This window comes from Rattus rattus, chromosome 6, assembly GCF_011064425.1.
Source record: "Rattus rattus isolate New Zealand chromosome 6, Rrattus_CSIRO_v1, whole genome shotgun sequence".
NCBI lineage: Eukaryota > Metazoa > Chordata > Mammalia > Rodentia > Muridae > Rattus > Rattus rattus.
Window position 1 is genome coordinate 5,820,978 of NC_046159.1, and position 20,024 is coordinate 5,841,001.

Here is a 20,024-nt window from a genome sequence, read left to right on the forward strand (position 1 = left end):
CAATTAAATGGATGTCCTTTGTAAGAGTTGCTTGGTCAGTATCTCTTCGCAGCAGTAAAACCCTAACCCAGAAGGTGGTACTGGGACCGGGGACTGCTGTGATAAGCCTGAGCATGTTTTTGTTTGAAGGAACGTAGACTTGAGGACATTGGATGTGGAAATCCATTGAATGCTTTAAGTGGGGTTCAGTGGGCCATCCTAGTAGGAATATGGAAGACCCTGGTACTGAGGGTAATTTGAACTCACGATTGTTCTTATGCTTCCATGAACAATGTGCCTGCTTTTTGCCCTTATCCAAAGAGTCTGCCAGAGGCTAAGATAAAGAGATTTCTATTAACTGCATTGGCAAAGTCTCAAAAAAGCCCAGCATAGACTTTGTCCTCTGGTTAACTCTCTAGAAGAATGTTCTGATCAAGTGTGGCAAGCTTAGAAAGGAAGAATAGAGATGCATGGCTCAAAGAATAAAGGGCAATCAGGAAGTGAATTGAAGCGAGTCCTGTGTTCAGCAAGATAAATTAAGGGAGTGGTAACCTCAAGGCAAGATCCCAGCCAACTAAGCTTATTGATTCTGTGTTTGCAGTTGAACTGGGGGAGTTATATATTGTTGGTATTGCTATGAACTGGTTATTGCTTTCACTTGGACTTTTAATCTGGAATAAACTTCAATCCAGAAATGGAGGGAAGACATGTTATCCAGATCTTGAGGGTAGAAGACATAAATTTTTCAACTGGATCTTGAGGAATAGTAGTCAAGGAAAAACTGGGGTTCAGGCATCATGGTAGATGCCTTTAATCCTAGGAGACAGAGGAAAGCAGTTCTCTGAGTTCAAGGCCAGTCTGGTACAGAGGAAATTCCAAGTAGAGAAAAGCTGAAGTCGACATGTGATGAACTACAGCTTTAATCCCAGCATTCAGAATATAAGCATGCAGATCTCTGAGTTCAAAGTCAGTCTACAGCTTCTAGGAAAGCCAAGCTTAGGCAGTGAAGGAGTTGGAAAACAGAAAGCCAGTGATAATGTAATTTAAAAAGGGGGTCAAGTTCCGGTCCCAGAAAGAAGCAGAACTCGGCAGCTTTGACCATTTTGCTATGGCTTTAGGGTCAAGCATAGAAGAGACAACTGGGACAACTGATGCTGGTTAGCTGGAGCTAAGAAATTTGTGGTGATTTAAGAAGAGACCAGCATCACTGAGGTAAAATCTTCTGAAGTGTTTTCTGAGAGCACAAAGAAGCTGTGTTCCAGAGAAAACCAAGGTTGTACCTGGTGCTGCAGTTGGACTTGATAATGTTTAAGAATCACCCAGATAGTCCTGGTTTTTAAAGGCATAATGGGGTCATGGAGAGCAGCTGAGGCTTGGCACTGTCAGAATTGAAGGCCATTGGTGAAGGTGCAGTCTCAGTTGCAGTTGATGGCCCAGGACTAAAAGGGTCATGCAAAGAGGGTAAGGCCTAGCACCATGAAGAAAGCCTAGGAGAGGCCACTGGTGAAGCCTAGTTACAGCAGAAGATTCTGGCAAATTGGGAGATGCCAGTACCATAGGATGATCACCAAGCAGCAGTGGAGTGGAGTGAAACAGAGCCTACAGTGCTATAGAGGGTACGGCTAGAGATGTGACTCAAAGAAGATCATGTGTAGATCCCAGACACTGAAACAAGAAGGTATAAAGTTGAAGTTACCTTGGATACCCCAAGATATTAGAGATGTCAGAGCCATGGGATACCTGCTGAGGAAAGCTGCTAATGGTGTGGAATTGGACCAAGAGAAAAAAGTTTGCTACAGTCAACAAAGATGGAAGGATTTGGAGATATGAAGAGTTCTTTTATATAAGACATGGAGATAAGGAGTTTGGAGTTTGCCCAGCTGGTTTTCAGTCTTGCTTTGGTCCTGTATTTTCTCACTATGACATATATCCTGTGTGATACTGGAGGTATATGATCTGCTTCTTAATTTTGATTTTATTGGGGATTAAAGTGAAGTGTTTGGAAGAATCTCACAAGAGACTTTGAACTTTAGACTTTTAACACTGTTGAGACTGTTGTAGACGATGGGACTTTTGAAGTTGGACAAATACATTTTGTGTTATGCTATGGCTAGATATAGTCCCCACAGACTCAAGTGTTTGAACAAGCCAGGGAGTAGAAATGTGATGGTTTGTATATGTTTGGCCCAGGGAGTGGCACTATTAGGAGGTGTGGCCTTATTGGAGGAAGTGTGTCATTCTGGGCTTGGAGACCCTCCTAGCTTTCTGTTTGCCTTCAGAACAAGATGCAAATCTCTCAGTTCCTTCAGTACCATGCCTGCACGGACACTGCCATGCTTCCTGCCATGATGATAATGGACTGAACCTCTGAACCTGTAAGCCAGCTCCAATTAAATGTTGTCCCTTATAAAAGTTGCCATGGTCATGGTGTCTCTTTTCAGCAACGGAAACCTTAACTATGACAGAGTGGGTACCTACTAAACCTCCAACCTTATCTTGAAGCTGGGAAACTATAAAATCCTTCATCATTTGAGCAGTTAGCTCCCACTTACCCTTTCTGTCACAGAGAACTGATGGGTATCTGCGGAAATCTTGTATGTGTGTAGCTTTGTTGGCACAACTGTAATGAAATATTGGAACATCTGGTTGTCTATAACAAAAACAAAATATGCTTTCTCATCAATTCAGTAGCAATAAAGTACTATCTATTCTATTAAATATAACTTGAAATTTTAATACTACCATTTGATTTAGTATAAAATGAACACACTTTTAAGAAAAGAAAAGCTGATAAAAACAATCCGCTCATAATTGATAAAACAGAGTCCCAGATAGGACACAAAAGGTCTGAGTGTGCCCACATGCGTTAGCTTAGACAATGACAAGCATGCACAGAATACAAGAAGGCAAAGATACCATCTCTCAGAGCAGAAACACTAATAAAACCCAAACCAACAGTAGCCACAGTCCTCATATACGTCAATCCTAAATATGCCAATAAGTTGGAGTTGTCACACTCTGAACATGACACCAGAGCAGAAAGGTAACTAAAAAAAAAACCACCCAGTGATTGCTATGCAATCAAAGGTTCATTTTTAGGGTCACTGAGCATCACCAGGGTTAAAAACAAGTTATAAATGTTAATGCCCAAAATCAAACTCTCATGATAACACAAGCCTGTGATCCTAGATGATTATTCTGAGTTCAAGGCCAGCTTGGGCTATATAGTTATTTCCTAGCCAGCCCAATCTAAATGATAAGACCCTATCTCAAAGTAACAATAGTCACCTAAAAACAGGCTATGCACCACTTGCTACAAAACTAAGAAAATAATGCTCAGTGCTTGACTAAGGAGAATTCAGTGGGAGTGGAGGCTTACAGATGAGCTCGAGTGGTTCCTGTGCCATCTCAGCACACATGTGGCTCCTGGCCTGTCTCGGCACACACCTGACTATATGTACAACAAAGCAGCTCTGGAGGAACTCTACGTTTCCTGTGTTGGTGACACTATGCAGGGAGTTTCCTACAAAGTTCTAGCCATTTTAGAGCCTTAAACCTGTGACAAGAGAACTTCATCCTCTAGTGAGGATGGAAAGGACAGTTATACCATTACCAACGTATCAACAGGGCAGGAATGCCGTTTTACCTCGTCAATCTGTTTTATGACTTGCTTTTTTAACATTCCAATTCCATTCACTTCTACAAATACTTATCTGCCACTTAGAGACTACCCTCACAAGAGTGCTGGGAGAAGTAAAAACATATTATTATTAAGGTTTTAAGAGCACTTTCCTTTATGTAAGTTCTAAGAGCAGTTATTAAATACTTACGATCTACAGCAATCTTTTCAGTTCCATCCAAAGGATTAATAATTCCTGGAACAAGCTCGCCAAAAGACAAATGATCTATTCTGTGAGAAAAGTTGTAAGCTAAAAAAAAAAAAAAGGCAAAGAAATTATATTACTCTTAAAAGTGATGTGCTACAATGACTTTACATTCTCACCTTCTGTCAAAATCATCTAAAATTTGCAAGTTTAATAATACTTAAAACAACATGTTAAGAAAAATAGATTTGAGAAGTGTACAGTGAGTAGAATGCTGCCTCAAATCTTATATACAAATTAATTTCTATGCAATGTTTCATCTAATCCTTATGCTCAAAATATACAACCTTCTTGATTCTAAACATTGTACAAAAACAAGACTATGCCAACAGAACACTTAGGATAATGTTGGTCAAATAATAAAAGTGATCACAGATATTTTTAAAACACACCATTACTATGACCAACTGATTTTTATATAATATTTTGTTCTCTGAAGGTAAGTTTAAGAAAACTTATTACTTGGAACAGCAGTACGAATTTATAATCCCAGCACTGGAAGGCAGACACAGGAGGATCAGGTGTTCCAGGTCACCTGAGGCTATGCCCACAGGCTACATGAAAACCTGTTCACCCTACCACTCTCTAAAAATGTATAAGTCTTACAATAATCATTGTACCAAAGTCGCCCTGTGTGGATGTGTGAACTGCGTCTGCATCTGGATCTACAAACAGAAGCAAACTTAAAATACTGCCTCTGTTACAGGATGTACAGAATGACCCACGGCACTAACTGCAGTGAACGAGAAACAGTGAACTTACAGACATAACAGAGAAATAAACAAAATACATTTAATTTTTTCTCCTCTAGATGGATATCAAGTTTTTGTTTTCCTTTTGGATATCAATTTTGAAACAGATTTCCTTTTTTTGGGGGGAGAGACTTTCTGAGACTGGATCCTGCCATCCACTGACATGATACTCACTGTATACCATAGGCTAACTTCAAATTCATGGCAATCCCCCTGCTTAAGCCTTCTGAGTGCTGGGGCATTACAGGTACCAGCACACTTAGCTAACTTTTTTTAAAGACTTATTTATTTTATATATATGAGTACACTGTAGCTGTCTTCAGACGCACCAGAAGAGGGCATTGTATCCCATTACGGATGGTTGTGAGACACCATGTGGGTACTGGGAATTGATCTCAGGACCTCTGGAAGAGCAGTCAACGCTCATAACCACTGAGCCATCTCTCCAGCCCTTTAGCTAATGTTTTTGTTTACTTATTTTTGAGACTGAATCTCACTCTGTAGATCCCTGGCTGGCCTGGAACTCAGAGATCTACCTGCGTCTGTTTATGGGTGGCTGGGATCAAAGGCAGAAGGCAGCAGGCATGTGCCACCATGTCAGTCAACAGTTTATTTTTAAAGTATCACCTTATGTTTGTACTAAAACAAATGAAAACACAAAGACAAAATTAACTTTTCTTAAAATGTTTTCTATACTGAAACAAAATGTTGGAATTGCTCACAATCATGGTTGACAAGTGCTGCCAAATGTGCATGCCCTCGAGGATGTGGGATTGCCCTAAAAGGAGGAAAAGACAAACATGTAACTCACGAGAAGGTCAATCCTCCCTGTGACATTCAGCAGCTTGCATTACCAAGTAAGAGCAGCACATCTAGCCTGCAGCTAAGCCATCTCAGCAATGCAGTGAGCTGAGGGCTGCAAAAAGCCAAACGGGAAACATGTTAAGTATTTATGAGCCAAGATTAAAGAAACCGAGGATATTACAGTTACATAATGAGAACACCATTTCATAAACAATTATCAGTGAATCACAAAACCCAATAAATGTGATTATTTTGTAGCTCCCACATTCCAGGGCAATTGCTCACTGAGATTTAAAGTTGGTGTTCCTAATTTCAAAAATGATCTTAAATGTGTCTGGTAATGGCCTAAAATAACGTTTCACATTTCCTCTCTGAAAACACAATTCTGTAAGCCAAGAGCCCATTCGGTCCCTTAAAGACATCTTGAGAATACTATTCGCGTCTTTATTCCCAACTTAATGTACAATTTCCTAAACTGAACAATTAAATTGATGTTTAACCTTCCTTTGTACTTGCCCCGGTGTCTGACAACTGGGGTCCACAGTCTGAGCTGAGATGTGACACCGGAGGCCTTGATTCCTGGGACAACTTCTACTTCCATCACTGATACCAAAGGCTGCTGGAGCCACTCAGAGCCACTACCATCACATGTTCCCAAAGCAACTCTCCCACAACACTAGTTTACTACACAAATACTATTTTCCCTGATAATCTTAGGTTAAATTTATTAAGAAACATTCTATCAAGTGTTCACAAAACTTAAAATTTAAAGCACTGTGCAAGAAACAACAATGAAAACTATAACAATGCTTTATGACTACAGCCGCCAGCAGCTTGCAGAGGCCAAACTGGAATGCTGGGATTTTACTTTTAACGAAAGTCAAAGACAACAGTAAGTCCACAAGAGAAACCAAAATGACTGCTAGTTGACGAGACATTTTGGCAGACATCACTTTAGGCTGTGGAATCTGAGGTCTCCACTTCTTTAAAACCAATCTTCCCTCAGCTATTTAACTACTTACAGATTCTTCAAATCTACCGACAACGTGCAGTACCGGCAACAACTATGTGTTCACCAGGACATCAGGAAGCCCAGTCAGACACTTCTGTTGCTTTTTAAAGAATATATTTGAGGGCCGGAGATATGGCTCAAAGGTAAAGAGCACTGTCTGCTCTTTCAGAGGTTCTGAGTTCAATTCCCAGCGACCACATGGTGGCTCACAACCATCTATAATGAGATCTGGTGCCCTCTTCTGGCCTGCAAGCATACATGTAAGCAATAATAAATCTTTAAAAAAAAAAAAGAATGTATTTGATTAACCTTTAATGTTTCTATGTGTGTGCCTTATGTAGGTATATGTATGTGAGTGCAGTACCAGTGGAGGCCAGGAAGAGGGTGTCAGACACCCTGGAGCTGAAATTAAGAGGAGTTGCCTGTGTAGGTACAGGGAAAGGAACTCGGAGCGTCTGTGAGAGCAGCAGGTAGCACTCTTTCTCACTGAGCCATGTGTCCTGCCTTCCTGACTGGCTACTGGACAACGGACTCGCTGTCCTCAGGTGTTGGAGCACTTTCTCACTGAAGTTAATAGTCAGCCCAAAGCCAATCTGCTCTCAACAATTTCTCCAGCTGCTTCAATCAAACACACTGTAACTTAAGAACAAAAGCTTTCTTGGCTCACCGGTGAAATATGCAGAAACCTGATTGTAACTTCACTTTCACCTAAAAATTTTACTAGACATTTTACTTTAAACTTCTCATTTCCTGACCACTCTGTTTCTAGACTTGGGACTATTTTGATGAATGCCTGGCTAGTCTACTAGGATCAACAAATGCTGTACTCCATGCAGTCAGGACATAGTCACCACAATACTCTGTAGCCAAGTTGGGGGATGATTTAAAAATATGACACCTAGAGCCTGTATCTCTAGAGGGCTCTGCATGCACAGCTATGTACAGTTGCATGCACAAGCAACTGTCCTGTGGTGCACCAGGCAACAGCACCAAGCACTGAGACCATATGGAGCCTCAAGTCTACTGCTCCATTCTCAACATGACACTGTAATGCAAAAGCAGTCCTATAAAATAAGTGTGGCTACCTTTTGATAAAACATCATCTTTTTGGAAGTAAGGGATTGTGATGGTTTCTATATGATTGGCCTAGGGAGTGGCACTATTAGGAGATGTGACCTTGTTGGAGTAGGTGTGTCATTGTGGGTGTAGGCTTAAGACCCTCACCCTCACTGCCTGAAAGTCAGCCTTCTCTTAGAGGCCTGCAGATGAAGATGTAGACCCCTCAGCTCCTCCTGTACCATGCCTGCCTGGACACTGCCATGCTCTTGCTTTGATGATACTGGACTGAGCTTCTGAACCTGTAAGGCAGCCCCAATTAAATGTTCTTATAAGAGTTGCCTTGGTCATGGTGTCTGCTCACAGCAGTAAAGCCCTAAGATAAGGAACGAGACAGGATCTCACCGTGTAACTCTGGCTGTCCTGGAACATACTATGAAGACCAGGCTGCCCCTGCCCCTGCCCCTGCCCCTGCCCCTGCCCCTGCCCCTGAGACTATCAAGTGCAAATCTGAACTCCATGTATATCTCAGGTATTACACTGTTTATCTCTTATTAATAGGTCATGGAAAAAGGTAGGAGGCTGCATCTGGAATCCAAGCTGTCATATGCTTACTTGTGATGAGGCTTTGCTCTCTCCCAAGTTTAATCTGTTTTTCATTCTTTTAATACTACTAAGAAAACAACTTTCCTTTCCTGCTCCTGATTTAAAAATATACCTAAGACATCACCAGGAAGACTTACATACACTATTCTTATTTATATTTTACCCAGTTAGTAATTTTAGCAACTAGACACTGACAATAAAAATTCTCCACAAGGAGCACCCTCTCCTGATTAGTAATAATGTCATTGTCAAGGTCTAGTGTGCCCCAAATGGTCTTAACTTGCTACCAACTACAGCATGAGATCTGACTTCAACAGTCTCTCACAGCCCAGGCTTTTTAATTACCCTTGTTAGGAAACACAAACTGAAATGTTATGGATTAGCAGCATAAGCAAGCACCTACCTTCAAGACCACAAATGTTAAAAATTGACTGCAGTCACTCCAGTACAGACACTTGTTAAAAATGCTTCAATTTTCCTGTCTATTTCCTGACATACTATCTGACCCAGTCAGATGGGACCCAGCAATGGAAGGAGAGTAGCTCTGAACCTTACTCAAGGGAAACATGAAGTCCAGGCCATAATACAGAAACTCACAGGGTGCTCCCTTTTGGAGCAGGGCACTGCCTACATGTAAAGCTGTAATGAGCCCTCCCACTCAGGTGCTCCCTCTATGGTGCCAAGGTCTCAACATCCCCAGGACCATGCTGCAAGCAGGTAAACGTGCACTGACCAGTGGCCAAACAACAAAGTTTGAACTTGCAGGAGAGAAGCACAACAAAGGAAAAATTAAGTTTGAGCTGTTCATAATAATAAAGTCTTTCCTGATAAAAATCTAATGTTCTCTCTACATAAATAAAAAGGAAAGCTAAACCATGAGCAGCAGTTTCCTCTGGCTTTCCCTCACTTTATACTCCCAACTCCCCACACAGTTCCCAGGTTTCCTCACGAAGCCTCTGCTGACTTGCAGATTACACAACTTTCTTATCAGCTATAAACCGCCTTTAGAGCTTCAATACAACTATAATTAAGTAATAACTTGAATTTTCTTGCAAGGTTTCAGCACTGAGGAAGAGTAAAGGCTTCTCTCTTTCTTCACTGTTTGGTCCTGAAGCTCCAGGCCAATCTTCTACACAAAGCAAATATTCTAACAATAGTTTGCATAGTGAAGAACTCATCAGCTCTCCATGGAAGGAGGACGCTAGGGAGGGGATGTTTATCCATGGGGAAATCTACCAAGAAATTTTTGTGATCGTTTCTATGCTAGATGATATGCAGGAAGTAAGTGATAATTTCCCTGAGCTTGTACCTAAATTACTTCACTCTAGACATTAGTTTCTTCTGATTTTTTCTACAATTACTCAAGGAATGTATTTTGATGAGAACTACCAAAGGTTTAAGACAAAACAAACTCACAAAGCTAAGGATAGGCTCTCTGTTAGTAAATAAAAGGTTTTAAATCCCATTTACTCTTAGACAACACCTTGAAGTGAGTCTCTGTGGTTGCCTATACACTACCTGGTCAAAAAAGGATGCAATTTTAGTCAAACTCCAACCCATTCTAAAGAACTTCAGGAAGTGAAAAGAACATACTTGCCCACAGTTATGTGAAAATTCCCTGCTACTTTATTGACATAGAGATGACCATGGATTCTGCACGCATCTGGAGTCAGTGATGAATCATCTTCCCTATAAAGCAAGACACGTTCAGATGTCTTAATGCATGTTGGATATTGTGACCATATAGTAGCGTAAAATGGGCACACAGGAAAAAGAAGATTCCCTAAAGACAAACTTTTAGCTAATGTCTTAAATGTCAGCATTAGAGCAGTGGCTTAAATCTACTTAAGGTTGCTATACAGCCATTACAGTTACATAAATAGATATCATTATGTATCTTCAAGTCTACTCAAAGGACTAGGTCAAGTGCAGAAGAACTATGAAAATCAGAGAGTCCAACAGCAACATACTTCCCTCTGAAAATGACACTGAGATAAGGAAAAGGCACATGATCCGCTTGCACACTGGTGTTTTCTAAGCCCATATAAAGCTGTCATACGTTTTTATTTGAAAAACCACTTTCACTACAACAATTCTTGTTACCTGATACAACAGTAAAAATAAATTCTTAACCAAAATGTATAGAGCCTCACAGTTTGTCCTTAAAACACAGTAGAATTCCTATGGAGATGCATCACATACACAGAAGTAAAGGAGCTTGACGAGAAGCTCAACACCATCAGCATCTTCAACACATAAAACACATTCTTTAAGAAAGAGCAGCAGAGCAATACTTCAACCGTAAAATGGAAGCTCCTATCTCACCTTGGTGGCAGTGCAGTTGATGAACTTTTAAACGCACTTTTGAAGATCACGTCTTGAAGGGAATGCTCTTCTTGCAGCCTACTCTGAATCAACTGCAGCATCCTAAATGTGATAAAACGGTAAAATACACACCAAGCCACGACGTGCTCAACTACAACAAAGCTTCTGACCCAGACCAACCATGCACTTACTACAGGATTATATTCCAGAACAGAGCTGACTTTTCCCAGGAAAAGCAATATAAATGGCTAGCAGTTTAATGGACAGAGGCACCAAAAGACAGCCTTTGCTCTGCTGAATGTCTACCCTCACGTAAGTACAAAACGTTTACTCCTGTCAAGCACTGAGGTGAGTGCTGTATTATGAAGAACAGACTAAGTGCAGGCCACGCAGCAGTGTACTGAGCTGGAGGCTACAGATCACTGAGATACAATCTCAAGGCTCGTCACAAACTAGGTCATGGCACATCAGCTAATGCCTTCTTTCCAAAAGGACTATTCTAAGCAAAATATTATGGTCATTATATAACTTTTAAAGCAGAATCAGCAGATTCTAGAAAGCCAAGATGCATTTAAAAATAATGCTCAAAGGGCTGAAGAGATGGTTCAGTGGTTAAGACCATTGACTATTCCGGCTATTCTTCCAGAAGGCCTGGATTCAGCTCCCAACGCCCATGTGGTGGCAACCAAACTTCTTGCCTCTCAGAGCACCAAATACACAGGTGGTGCACAGACATATATGTGGCAAAGCATGCATACACAGCAGACTGGAGAAATGGCTAAATGGTTAAAAGCACTTCTTGTTCCAGCAGAGGTCCCAGGTTTGATTCCCAGCACCCACTTGGTGATGTTCAAAACTGTTCATAACTCCAGTTCTAGGATATACGTGGTACCCAGACATAGACTCAAGCAAAACACTCATACATATAAAAGAAATAAATCTAAAATTTAAAAAATTTTCAAGCATATACAGAGAAAAAAATAAACCTTAAAAATGAAAAGTAGAAGCAATGTTTACTCATTTCCTGTAACACGATCTTAAATAATTAACTCTCAAGTCGTAACTGAGCAAGCACAAACACTGCACAGTGGGAGCATGAACAGAGACACAGAGCATAAACACTGCACACAGTGGGAGCATGAACAGAGACACAGAGCATAAACACTGCACACAGTGGGGAGCATGAACGGAGACACAGAGCATAAACACTGCACACAGTGGGGAGCATGAACGGAGACACAGAGCATAAACACTGCACACAGTGGGAGCATGAACGGAGACACAGAGCATAAACACTGCACACAGTGGGAGCATGAACGGAGACACAGAGCATAAACACTGCACACAGTGGGAGCATGAACGGAGACACAGAGCATAAACACTGCACACAGTGGGGAGCATGAACGGACACAGAGAAATTTTACGGCAGTGAAAACTGTTTTGCTCTTGATGGTACAATGGTGACTATGACCTTACACCACTGTTTGCTCAGCAGTGACCTCCAGACCTTGGGTAACTTTGGGTCCGTGCACTCGCTGACTGTGATAACAAAGCTACTTTGGTACTTGATGCTGATAAGGGGAAGAGACATGGGAACTCTAGTATCCACTCACCTTTGCTGTGAACTTAAAACTACTCTAAAAAATATTAAACTTGAAAGTAGAAAAGAAAAACTTAACACATAATATATGATCTTAAAAAACACAAATATTAATTTCACAATGCACCATGTCATCACAATGGTAAAAGTAATATATAGATATAGAAATGAGAGAAAATATTTATGCACTATCCATCTAGAATACTGGGTTAACAGGCCTGTTTTGTTAAATTACAAATCAAATTTATACAATAAATTTAGTTTGAAATAAACTTTAAATCTAGAAAGAGAAAGCAGACATCCCACAAAGCTTTGTGTCTAGGGTTTGTAAAGAAAGAGATTGAGATCCTAATTATTTAATGAAGTTTAAAAGGTAAGGAACATTCTAGTATTCAGTGTCAGGAAGCAGCAGGGCCATGCAGATCTTCACGCTAGAGCACCCATTTAGAAGCAGAACACAAGTAAGAAGCAGCCAGAAAGCAGATCTCATCTTCAGACATTTACATCTAAAGACAAAATATTTGGAGCTCAGAACAACAGAAACTGAAAGCGCCCATGTTTTATAAATCTTGTAGTTCAAGTTCAGCGCAATGGATGGCGAAGGGCAGAGGTTGAGGAAACTGCAAGACTTCTGCTTTGAACACACCAACCAATACCAAGTGTGAATGCTGTATGAGGTATGCAGAAAGCCCACAATAAGATGGACAGTCCTCACTCTTAATAGAAGCAGTTTGTTCTCACACATGACTACTCAATACTGAGGTTCAGTTCCCAGCACCCACATCAGGGAGTTCATAACATGGCGTACACATATAAACAAAAATCTTAAAATGTTAAAAAGGAGTTAGTTCATGTTAGTACTTCTGGGTTGTTTTGTTGTTGCTGTTGCTATTGTTGTTGTTGATTTGTTTTAGCTTTTTGAGACAAAGTTTTGCAGTCCCGGCTGGCTATGACCTATAGATCCTCCTGCCCATTCTCTTGTAATCACTGGGGTTACAAGTGTGCACCACATACCTGACTCTCACTTTATTATTTCTGGATGAAATGTACTTCATCTCTAGATAGAGCTTTCTAGTTAAAAGTGCTGGAAACCCAGAAAGCCCTAATTATTCACTGCATTTCTTCAACCATATTCAATTTCAAAATTAAGATTCTTCCAACCAGGAGAATTGGTAATTAAAAGAAAAAGACTCAAGTAAACTAGGGATTAGAAAATAAAACGTCTGAAGGGGAAAAAAACCCTATGTAAGTTTTTTGGTAATAATCTGAAATTAGGTAACCTCAAGTAGAAATCATATTTGTAAACAAAAAGGAGAAAAGCACTTAACAGAGAATCAGTTTATTACAAATGCAGGGACAGACCTACTTATACTCCAGACAATACCAAGAAAGTTACTGGAAACAAAAGGTTCACACAGAAACATGAAGTTCCTAGGAAGTCCCCTGTCCTACTCACTGCTCATTGGTTCCCAGGAGAAAGCTTTTCCTTTATGCTATCCAGGTCAAAATTAACTTTTTATTCTGAGACAGTTTCCATGTTTAATGCATATCCTGGAACCTACTAATTAGCCTAGGAAGGTAAGCTTATGATCTTCTAGTTTGAGCCCCCAAATGCTCGGATTCTAAGTGTGCATCATCGTACCAAATTCTAAGCAATGTTCATAGATACGTTCATAGTTACAGGTTCTTAAAAAGTCAATTAAAATAAAAAACCCTAAAATTTATTTATGATTCCAAATATACTTCAGAAAAGATTATATATGACTTTCCTAAGATCTGATAGTTTTTCAAGTCACACAGATTATTTATATATGAGAACATTTAACATATGCATATCTTCCGGTCGACAAAGGTGGTGTAGATTTCTATGGTGAGGACTGTTCACACTTTACCTCTGCCACTCTCTCTGCTGTGGTGAAAGGTCAAACAGTGCCTGTAACAGAAGAGAACACTGTCACGGCCACACGGGTCTCCTGGCTTTCATGTACCACAAGTGTAAATGTTTTTTCTATGAACAAAAACCATAAACTTACAGTACCACTAACAAGTACTCATGATTTAATCTTCTGTAATGCTTTATTCAAAGACAGCACAAAGAAACTTCACTAATGATTAACTATTTTCTTATGAATAGTCACTGGCAAAGCTGGCAGTCAATCAGCTCAATAACTGGTATTTCAAGAATTAAAATCACTCAAGCCCAACATTTTTGAAACTGAAACTGAACTAAAACTGAAAGGACCACAGAGGGGTAAGTGGACAGATGACAGATACGACACAGCAAAAGCCGTGAGACTCAAGCACCCACAACCCTTCTTCCTTATAGGAAAAGGTCACAAAACCCACATGCCTTTGCCGAAAAAGAAACATCAAAACTTCCCCTATAAAATGAAAACGAAACCCACAAAATTATGAATAGTAGAGAATAAAGGTCACAGGGAGAATACTCAACTGATAAAGTGCTTGCTCTGCAAGCATGAAGAATGGACTCTGACCTGGGCAAAAACCCACACATGTAGTACATGTCTGTAAACCCACACATGTAGTACATATCTGTAAACCAGCACTCAAGCTGACACACAGGTGGGTCCCTTAGACTCACTGGCCAACCTAATGGTTAAACTGCAGAACAATGAAAGAGATTCTTATCTTAAAAAATGTGGTGGACTGCACCTTTCCCAACACCACCAGAGGCTGACCTCAGGTCTCTACATGTACCCACATGTGTATCTAAATGAGTACATGCACATACGGGCTATGAAGAAGGACCAGAACCGAATATTCTGCAAACAGTATAAAATGCTGTGTCTCAGTGTCTACTGGGAACTGTCTGCATCTGAATCTACAGATCATACTCTAACTTATGTAACAATCTCTGAATTTATATGTAACATAACACTATGTAAATCACCATAAAATAAACTTTGCAAGTGGAAAAACAGATCAGAACAGGGGATTAGAGTAGCAATAATAAATTATTTATTTTTCAGTCAATATCCCTACCTTAGGAGTGCTTTCTGGTATTGAGTATGAACTGTTCCCCTCAGGTTCCTAAGGTTAAAACCCAGGACCCCAGCTAATGGTGCACTGTGGAAGCCTACAGAAAGTTGAAGTAAAGCCACTAGGCTGGTAGGGACTTTGGGATATTGACCTTAGGTGTCTTGTCCTGGCCTCTTCCTGTCTCTTTGTCATCTGTCCACCATGGGATGGAAGTTTCCAAACATTCCAGTATCCAGGATGTTCTGCCCAAGGAACCACGACCTGAACCCTCTAACACTATGAGCCAAGCAAAGAGCTCCCCCTCAGGCTGTCTCTGACAGCTACTTTGTCACAGACTCAAAAGTGATGAAAACAGGGACTTATCAAAGACAAACATGTATTTCTGTGCTGTAAACTAAAGTTAATTCAGCAATCAAAACTAGTCCACGAGTTTTTCTTGTTTCAACCCAGTCAATGAATTCAGTTCTTTCTCCATCTTTAGTCCACAATCTGCAAGTTTGCTTAATGATAAGGAAACAAATTTAAAGATGAACAGATAAGCCGCATGCTATGGTGCCAGTGGACCACCATGCTTATTCTGAAGCTGTGTTAGGGCTAGTTCTGGTCAGGTACCGTTGCAAGGGCATCTACCCTGTAACGTGCCATGTGCTGAGTCAGCACATGATGAACAGCTTGAGCTTCGTATGGACATTAGAAAATGTGAACACAATGAGCTTCTGTAAACTGCGATAAGAGAGCTACGTACAGAAGGCTCAGATGTGTCTACACTGAAGAAGATCGGAGAAAGAGAGTAGCACAGGTCGTGAAGAGCACATAGCACACACACTCTCCATTCTTATGGCAAACACAAAGAAGGGAGGGCCTGATGAAAGCAGTGACTTGAAATGTAACAGACACCAGAGGACGCACATCGCCAGCTGTGCTGATCTCAAGCTTCTGATATTAGAATTTTTTTCCATCACAAATTTCTAGTTTAGACCATTTTTGAAATGGAAAAAAAAAATCAGACAAAACTAAGAGCAAATGTCTAAAGTCTTTTCAGCAAACATTTAAAAAACACATAAATCAAACTTACTGGTTCATAAGCCAGACCATCTGCAGAAGCAACCATGGTCTCTGCTAAATCCAGTACATCTGCTCCAACATCTGCATTAAAACAAAGTTTTTACACTTTGTACTCGAATCAAAACTATTATCTGCTACAAAACAGGGATGATGAAAAGAAAACTCAAAATATGTAATGTGACTTTCATTTGTTCAAAAGTTAAAGCAGTAGCATTATGAAGCTTCTGTAGATAGTATTCCAAGATTTAAAAAAGTTTTTTCTACTTTCTGTTCTGAAAAATAGATGATATGTGGTAAAAAGTGTAAGGTTAAATAGCTGATGGGCTTTCCAAAGTTAACTAGCCTTTAAGCACTAAAGATGCTGAAAACACTATTAATCACAAGAATGATTTTTAAGGATTCAAAGAAATTGTAAGGCAAATCTGAGACAAAGATCAAAAGTGAAATTTTACTTTGAAAATCAAACATTTCAATGGTATTTAAATATTCAAATACGGCACACATTTGGGATCAGTGCTACTCAAAATTTAGTTACAATATATTTCTTTATCTCTTAAAACATTAACATAAGAAAAATTAAAAAGTGAAGAGATTTTGTTGTTTTGTGATGAAATCTCCCACAACTGATCCCTTTGGCAAGGTAAAAGTAGTTCATATCCAGGTTTCCACTTTCCAAGAAGACAATTTCCATGCAAAGCATCATTGCTGATTCAAGCAAAATCTATCAGACATTGGTACCTTCCCACTTTCATCAGTACAACTGAGCAGGGCTGGGGGCAGGAGGGGCATGGTACCTTACCACCTTCATTTTAGAGAAACACTGCACCTGCACTTTAACTGCAGGGTAGAGATGTAAAGGATCAGGTAAAATAGGGAAATGTAGAGTGTGGGTAGGAAGCCCGACTCTCCACACAGGAGACAGGCTCCCTAAAGCACAACTCTAAATTTTCTTTACACTGTAGTCATGGCCAAGTTAAATCTCTTCATGGGCAGACAAGTGTCACTGGGTTGATAGACTAATGGTGGCAAAGGCGTACTCACAGTGACACTTCATGGCAACGGTAATGTCTATGTTGATTCGCAACTTGCTGAAAGGGAAAAGGGCAGCTGTCAGTACCTGTCAATCAGCCAGACACCAGAAATATAAATCAACTCACCTATGAAACTGTAGATTTCAGACAGTAAAACACAACAGTTAGAACTTCACCTACATCCCTTAAAATCAGAACAAGAACATTTAAAACATTCTCTCTGTGTGAACAGCTTGACGTGGGTATGAGAAACTGGACGCTAAACGCCTGCAAGAATACCAAGTCTTGACAGCTGAGCCATCCCTCTGGCCCCCAAAAGCTCTACTCAGTGACTATTCAAAGACACTTCTGCTCCTCCTAGAACAGTCACCTTTGTTAACACCAACTCCACAGTAAATAATCCTGAGAAATAAGGGTTGTTTCAACAGTCTCAGACTAAACACCAGACACAACAGTCTTTTAAGGACATGAAACTTGAATCAAGAAGCAGCAATCCCAGGTTCCTTTCTTCCATTTACCACAAAACCATCCATCGTACACTATGCTGGCACCTTTTGATGTTGTTTCTTTACTGTGGAATGGAATTATACAGGAGATGCTCCAGGTGTTCAATATCAGTGTTCAGTGAAGCATACATGGCCTGGTACAGACTCAGCCAACAGAAAAAGAGCCAGCTTAGAAAGTGAGCCTGGGTCAGGATAAATGATTGCAAACTACTAGAGAAGCATCTGGTACTTAAGGATTTACAGCGCTTTCCCTCTGAGACAGGCTCTCACTGTGCAGCACTGGCTGGCCTAGAACTCGCTATGTAGGTCAGGCTGATCTGAAACTCACAAGAGATTCATCTGTTACTGCCTCCTGGGTGCTGGGATTAAAGATGTGTACTACTAAAGCTGGCTTTGCATGGCCTTTAAACAAGATTCAACCAATGCTTTGCTTTCAAATGACTATGCTCATATAAAATTAACTTTCAAATACCAGAATTCATTACTTGGTGGTTTGAGTGAGAACTGTCCCCAGTAGACTTGTGTAGTGTTTAGGGAGGTTTCATAATCTTGAAATCTTATTGGCAGAAGTGCATTTCTGGGGGAGTGCTTTGAGGGCTTTATATAATCTACCCCCGCTTCCTTAAAGGACTGTTGTATCTAATGTTTAAATGTCCAAGACTACTGAGACTTGCCTTAGTTTCCTAAGTGTGAATGAAAACGTGGCCTACTAGCTAGCTGCTGCAGGCATGTGTATGCCTTCTCCAGTACATGGACTCTAGCCTCTAGGAACCAAAGCCAAAACAAACTCTTCTACAGTTATTTTTGGCCAAAGTATTTTATCATAGAGAGAAGTCACTAATGCTCATTATTAACAGAATAGCATGAACATACTCGATTCTGTGCTTCCCATCAAAACATTTTGCTTTGAATGATTTATTTTCAAAGGAATTAAAATTTTTAATCACAGTTTTAAAATTGTCTGGAACTCAAACCACTCGATATCAGTCCATATATACAGTTCAGGGAGAGCTGAAGGAACAAGTGGTGGGGATCAAGAAACCAGGCTCCTAGTCCACCATGCTTCAATCAACGTGGACATTCCTTAGAGACCAGCAATAAGTCCTTGAAAAGACACCGGTACTCTGAGTAACAGATGAGCAACAGTACAGGTGAATAGACCAAGACCCAATGAGAGTTACTGTGAGTTATCTGGGTCATCAAGCCCATGAGAAGAGTTCCATATTTTATTATTTCTACTTTACAGAACAAAAAGTCAAAGCACACACACACACATAGATGCAGTGACATGCTCAGAACTGTGTAGTCATTAGCAGAGCCAGGATATGAAGGAAAAGTGAGCCCATCTCTGCCTATAATCAGACACATTTAATAAACCAACTGAGTGACTACTGTCAAGCTACTTTCATCTCCTAGTACTTTGTCTTCAAAGTTTAAAGTAATTTATATCAAAACTCAGCTCAGCTTAGACATAACTGCCACATCCCCAGCTAAGGCATGTTTCCAGGCTTTTTGTTTTGATTTGTGTGTTTATCTTTTCTTTTGTTTAAACAAGTGCGTACTGAACCTGTTTTAGAATTTAACCAGTATTTAAATGATTCTAAAATGTTTCACTTTATGCAAGCAACTAATGAGACTTTTCAGTACTATTTCTTCGAAACTAAGAAAAACCAAAAACAAAGCAATGGACATTTTTAAAAGATATTGTTTTAAAAACTGTGAATCTAAAGGTATCCAGAAGAAAAAGTTAGTTACCTAGAAAAATCCTTGTCTACTTCATATTCATACTTCATCCATGTATCTTGATACACTGAGAATTCCATTATTGTTAATAAAGCCATAGTGGTAAATGCTATTAGAGAAACTGAGAAATTCAACAAAAATAACAAAAGAGAATTAAAACAATAAAAAAGTAAACAGCTATCTTAAGCAGGACTAAACTTAAAAGTGTCCAACATGAACATTAAACAGTATAAATAATTTACCTTAAAATGTTATAGGTGTTTTAAAACAGCTCAGAAATGAAACCTAAGGAGCAAACATCTACACACTGAGGAAAAACTTGTCCTCAGTTCAACCGCCTCTCATGAGACAGACTTGTCACAATTTTGCATAGCACAAGGTTTGTATGTCTACACAGCAGTCACAGATAGGATAACAAAAATAAGCATGCTGATGGCACCAGCTTACGAATGGCTCCTCGGTATGTCCTAAGGAATACACACGTGTTTATAACACAACTTGCACCAAATAAGCTCTCCAAGCCATAAAATACTTTCATCTATTTTGCAATATCCTAAACATATATTGCTACTGCAAATTAAGTGAAAACTAGTAAAAAAGATTCACTAAATACATACATCAATATTTGAGGCAGCTTGTGCAACAAGAACTGGCACTCTCT

At 39.9% G+C, this 20,024-nt stretch overlaps 1 protein-coding gene across 2 annotated transcripts in view; it reads right to left on the minus strand.

Moving 5' to 3' along the window:
- The window catches only part of Ergic2 (ERGIC and golgi 2), a 31,964-nt gene that overhangs the window by 5,178 nt on the left and 6,762 nt on the right, over positions 1–20,024 (minus strand). For both annotated transcript variants that reach the window (XM_032905428.1, XM_032905429.1), the window contains exons 3-11: positions 19,376–19,484; positions 17,125–17,171; positions 16,094–16,164; positions 13,911–13,951; positions 10,419–10,520; positions 9,687–9,782; positions 5,338–5,393; positions 3,810–3,908; positions 2,532–2,629 (exon numbers count right to left, since the gene is read on the minus strand). In XM_032905428.1, the coding sequence (XP_032761319.1) occupies positions 2,532–2,629; positions 3,810–3,908; positions 5,338–5,393; positions 9,687–9,782; positions 10,419–10,520; positions 13,911–13,951; positions 16,094–16,164; positions 17,125–17,171; positions 19,376–19,484 (719 nt within the window). The remainder of the gene's footprint in view (positions 1–2,531; positions 2,630–3,809; positions 3,909–5,337; positions 5,394–9,686; positions 9,783–10,418; positions 10,521–13,910; positions 13,952–16,093; positions 16,165–17,124; positions 17,172–19,375; positions 19,485–20,024) is intronic.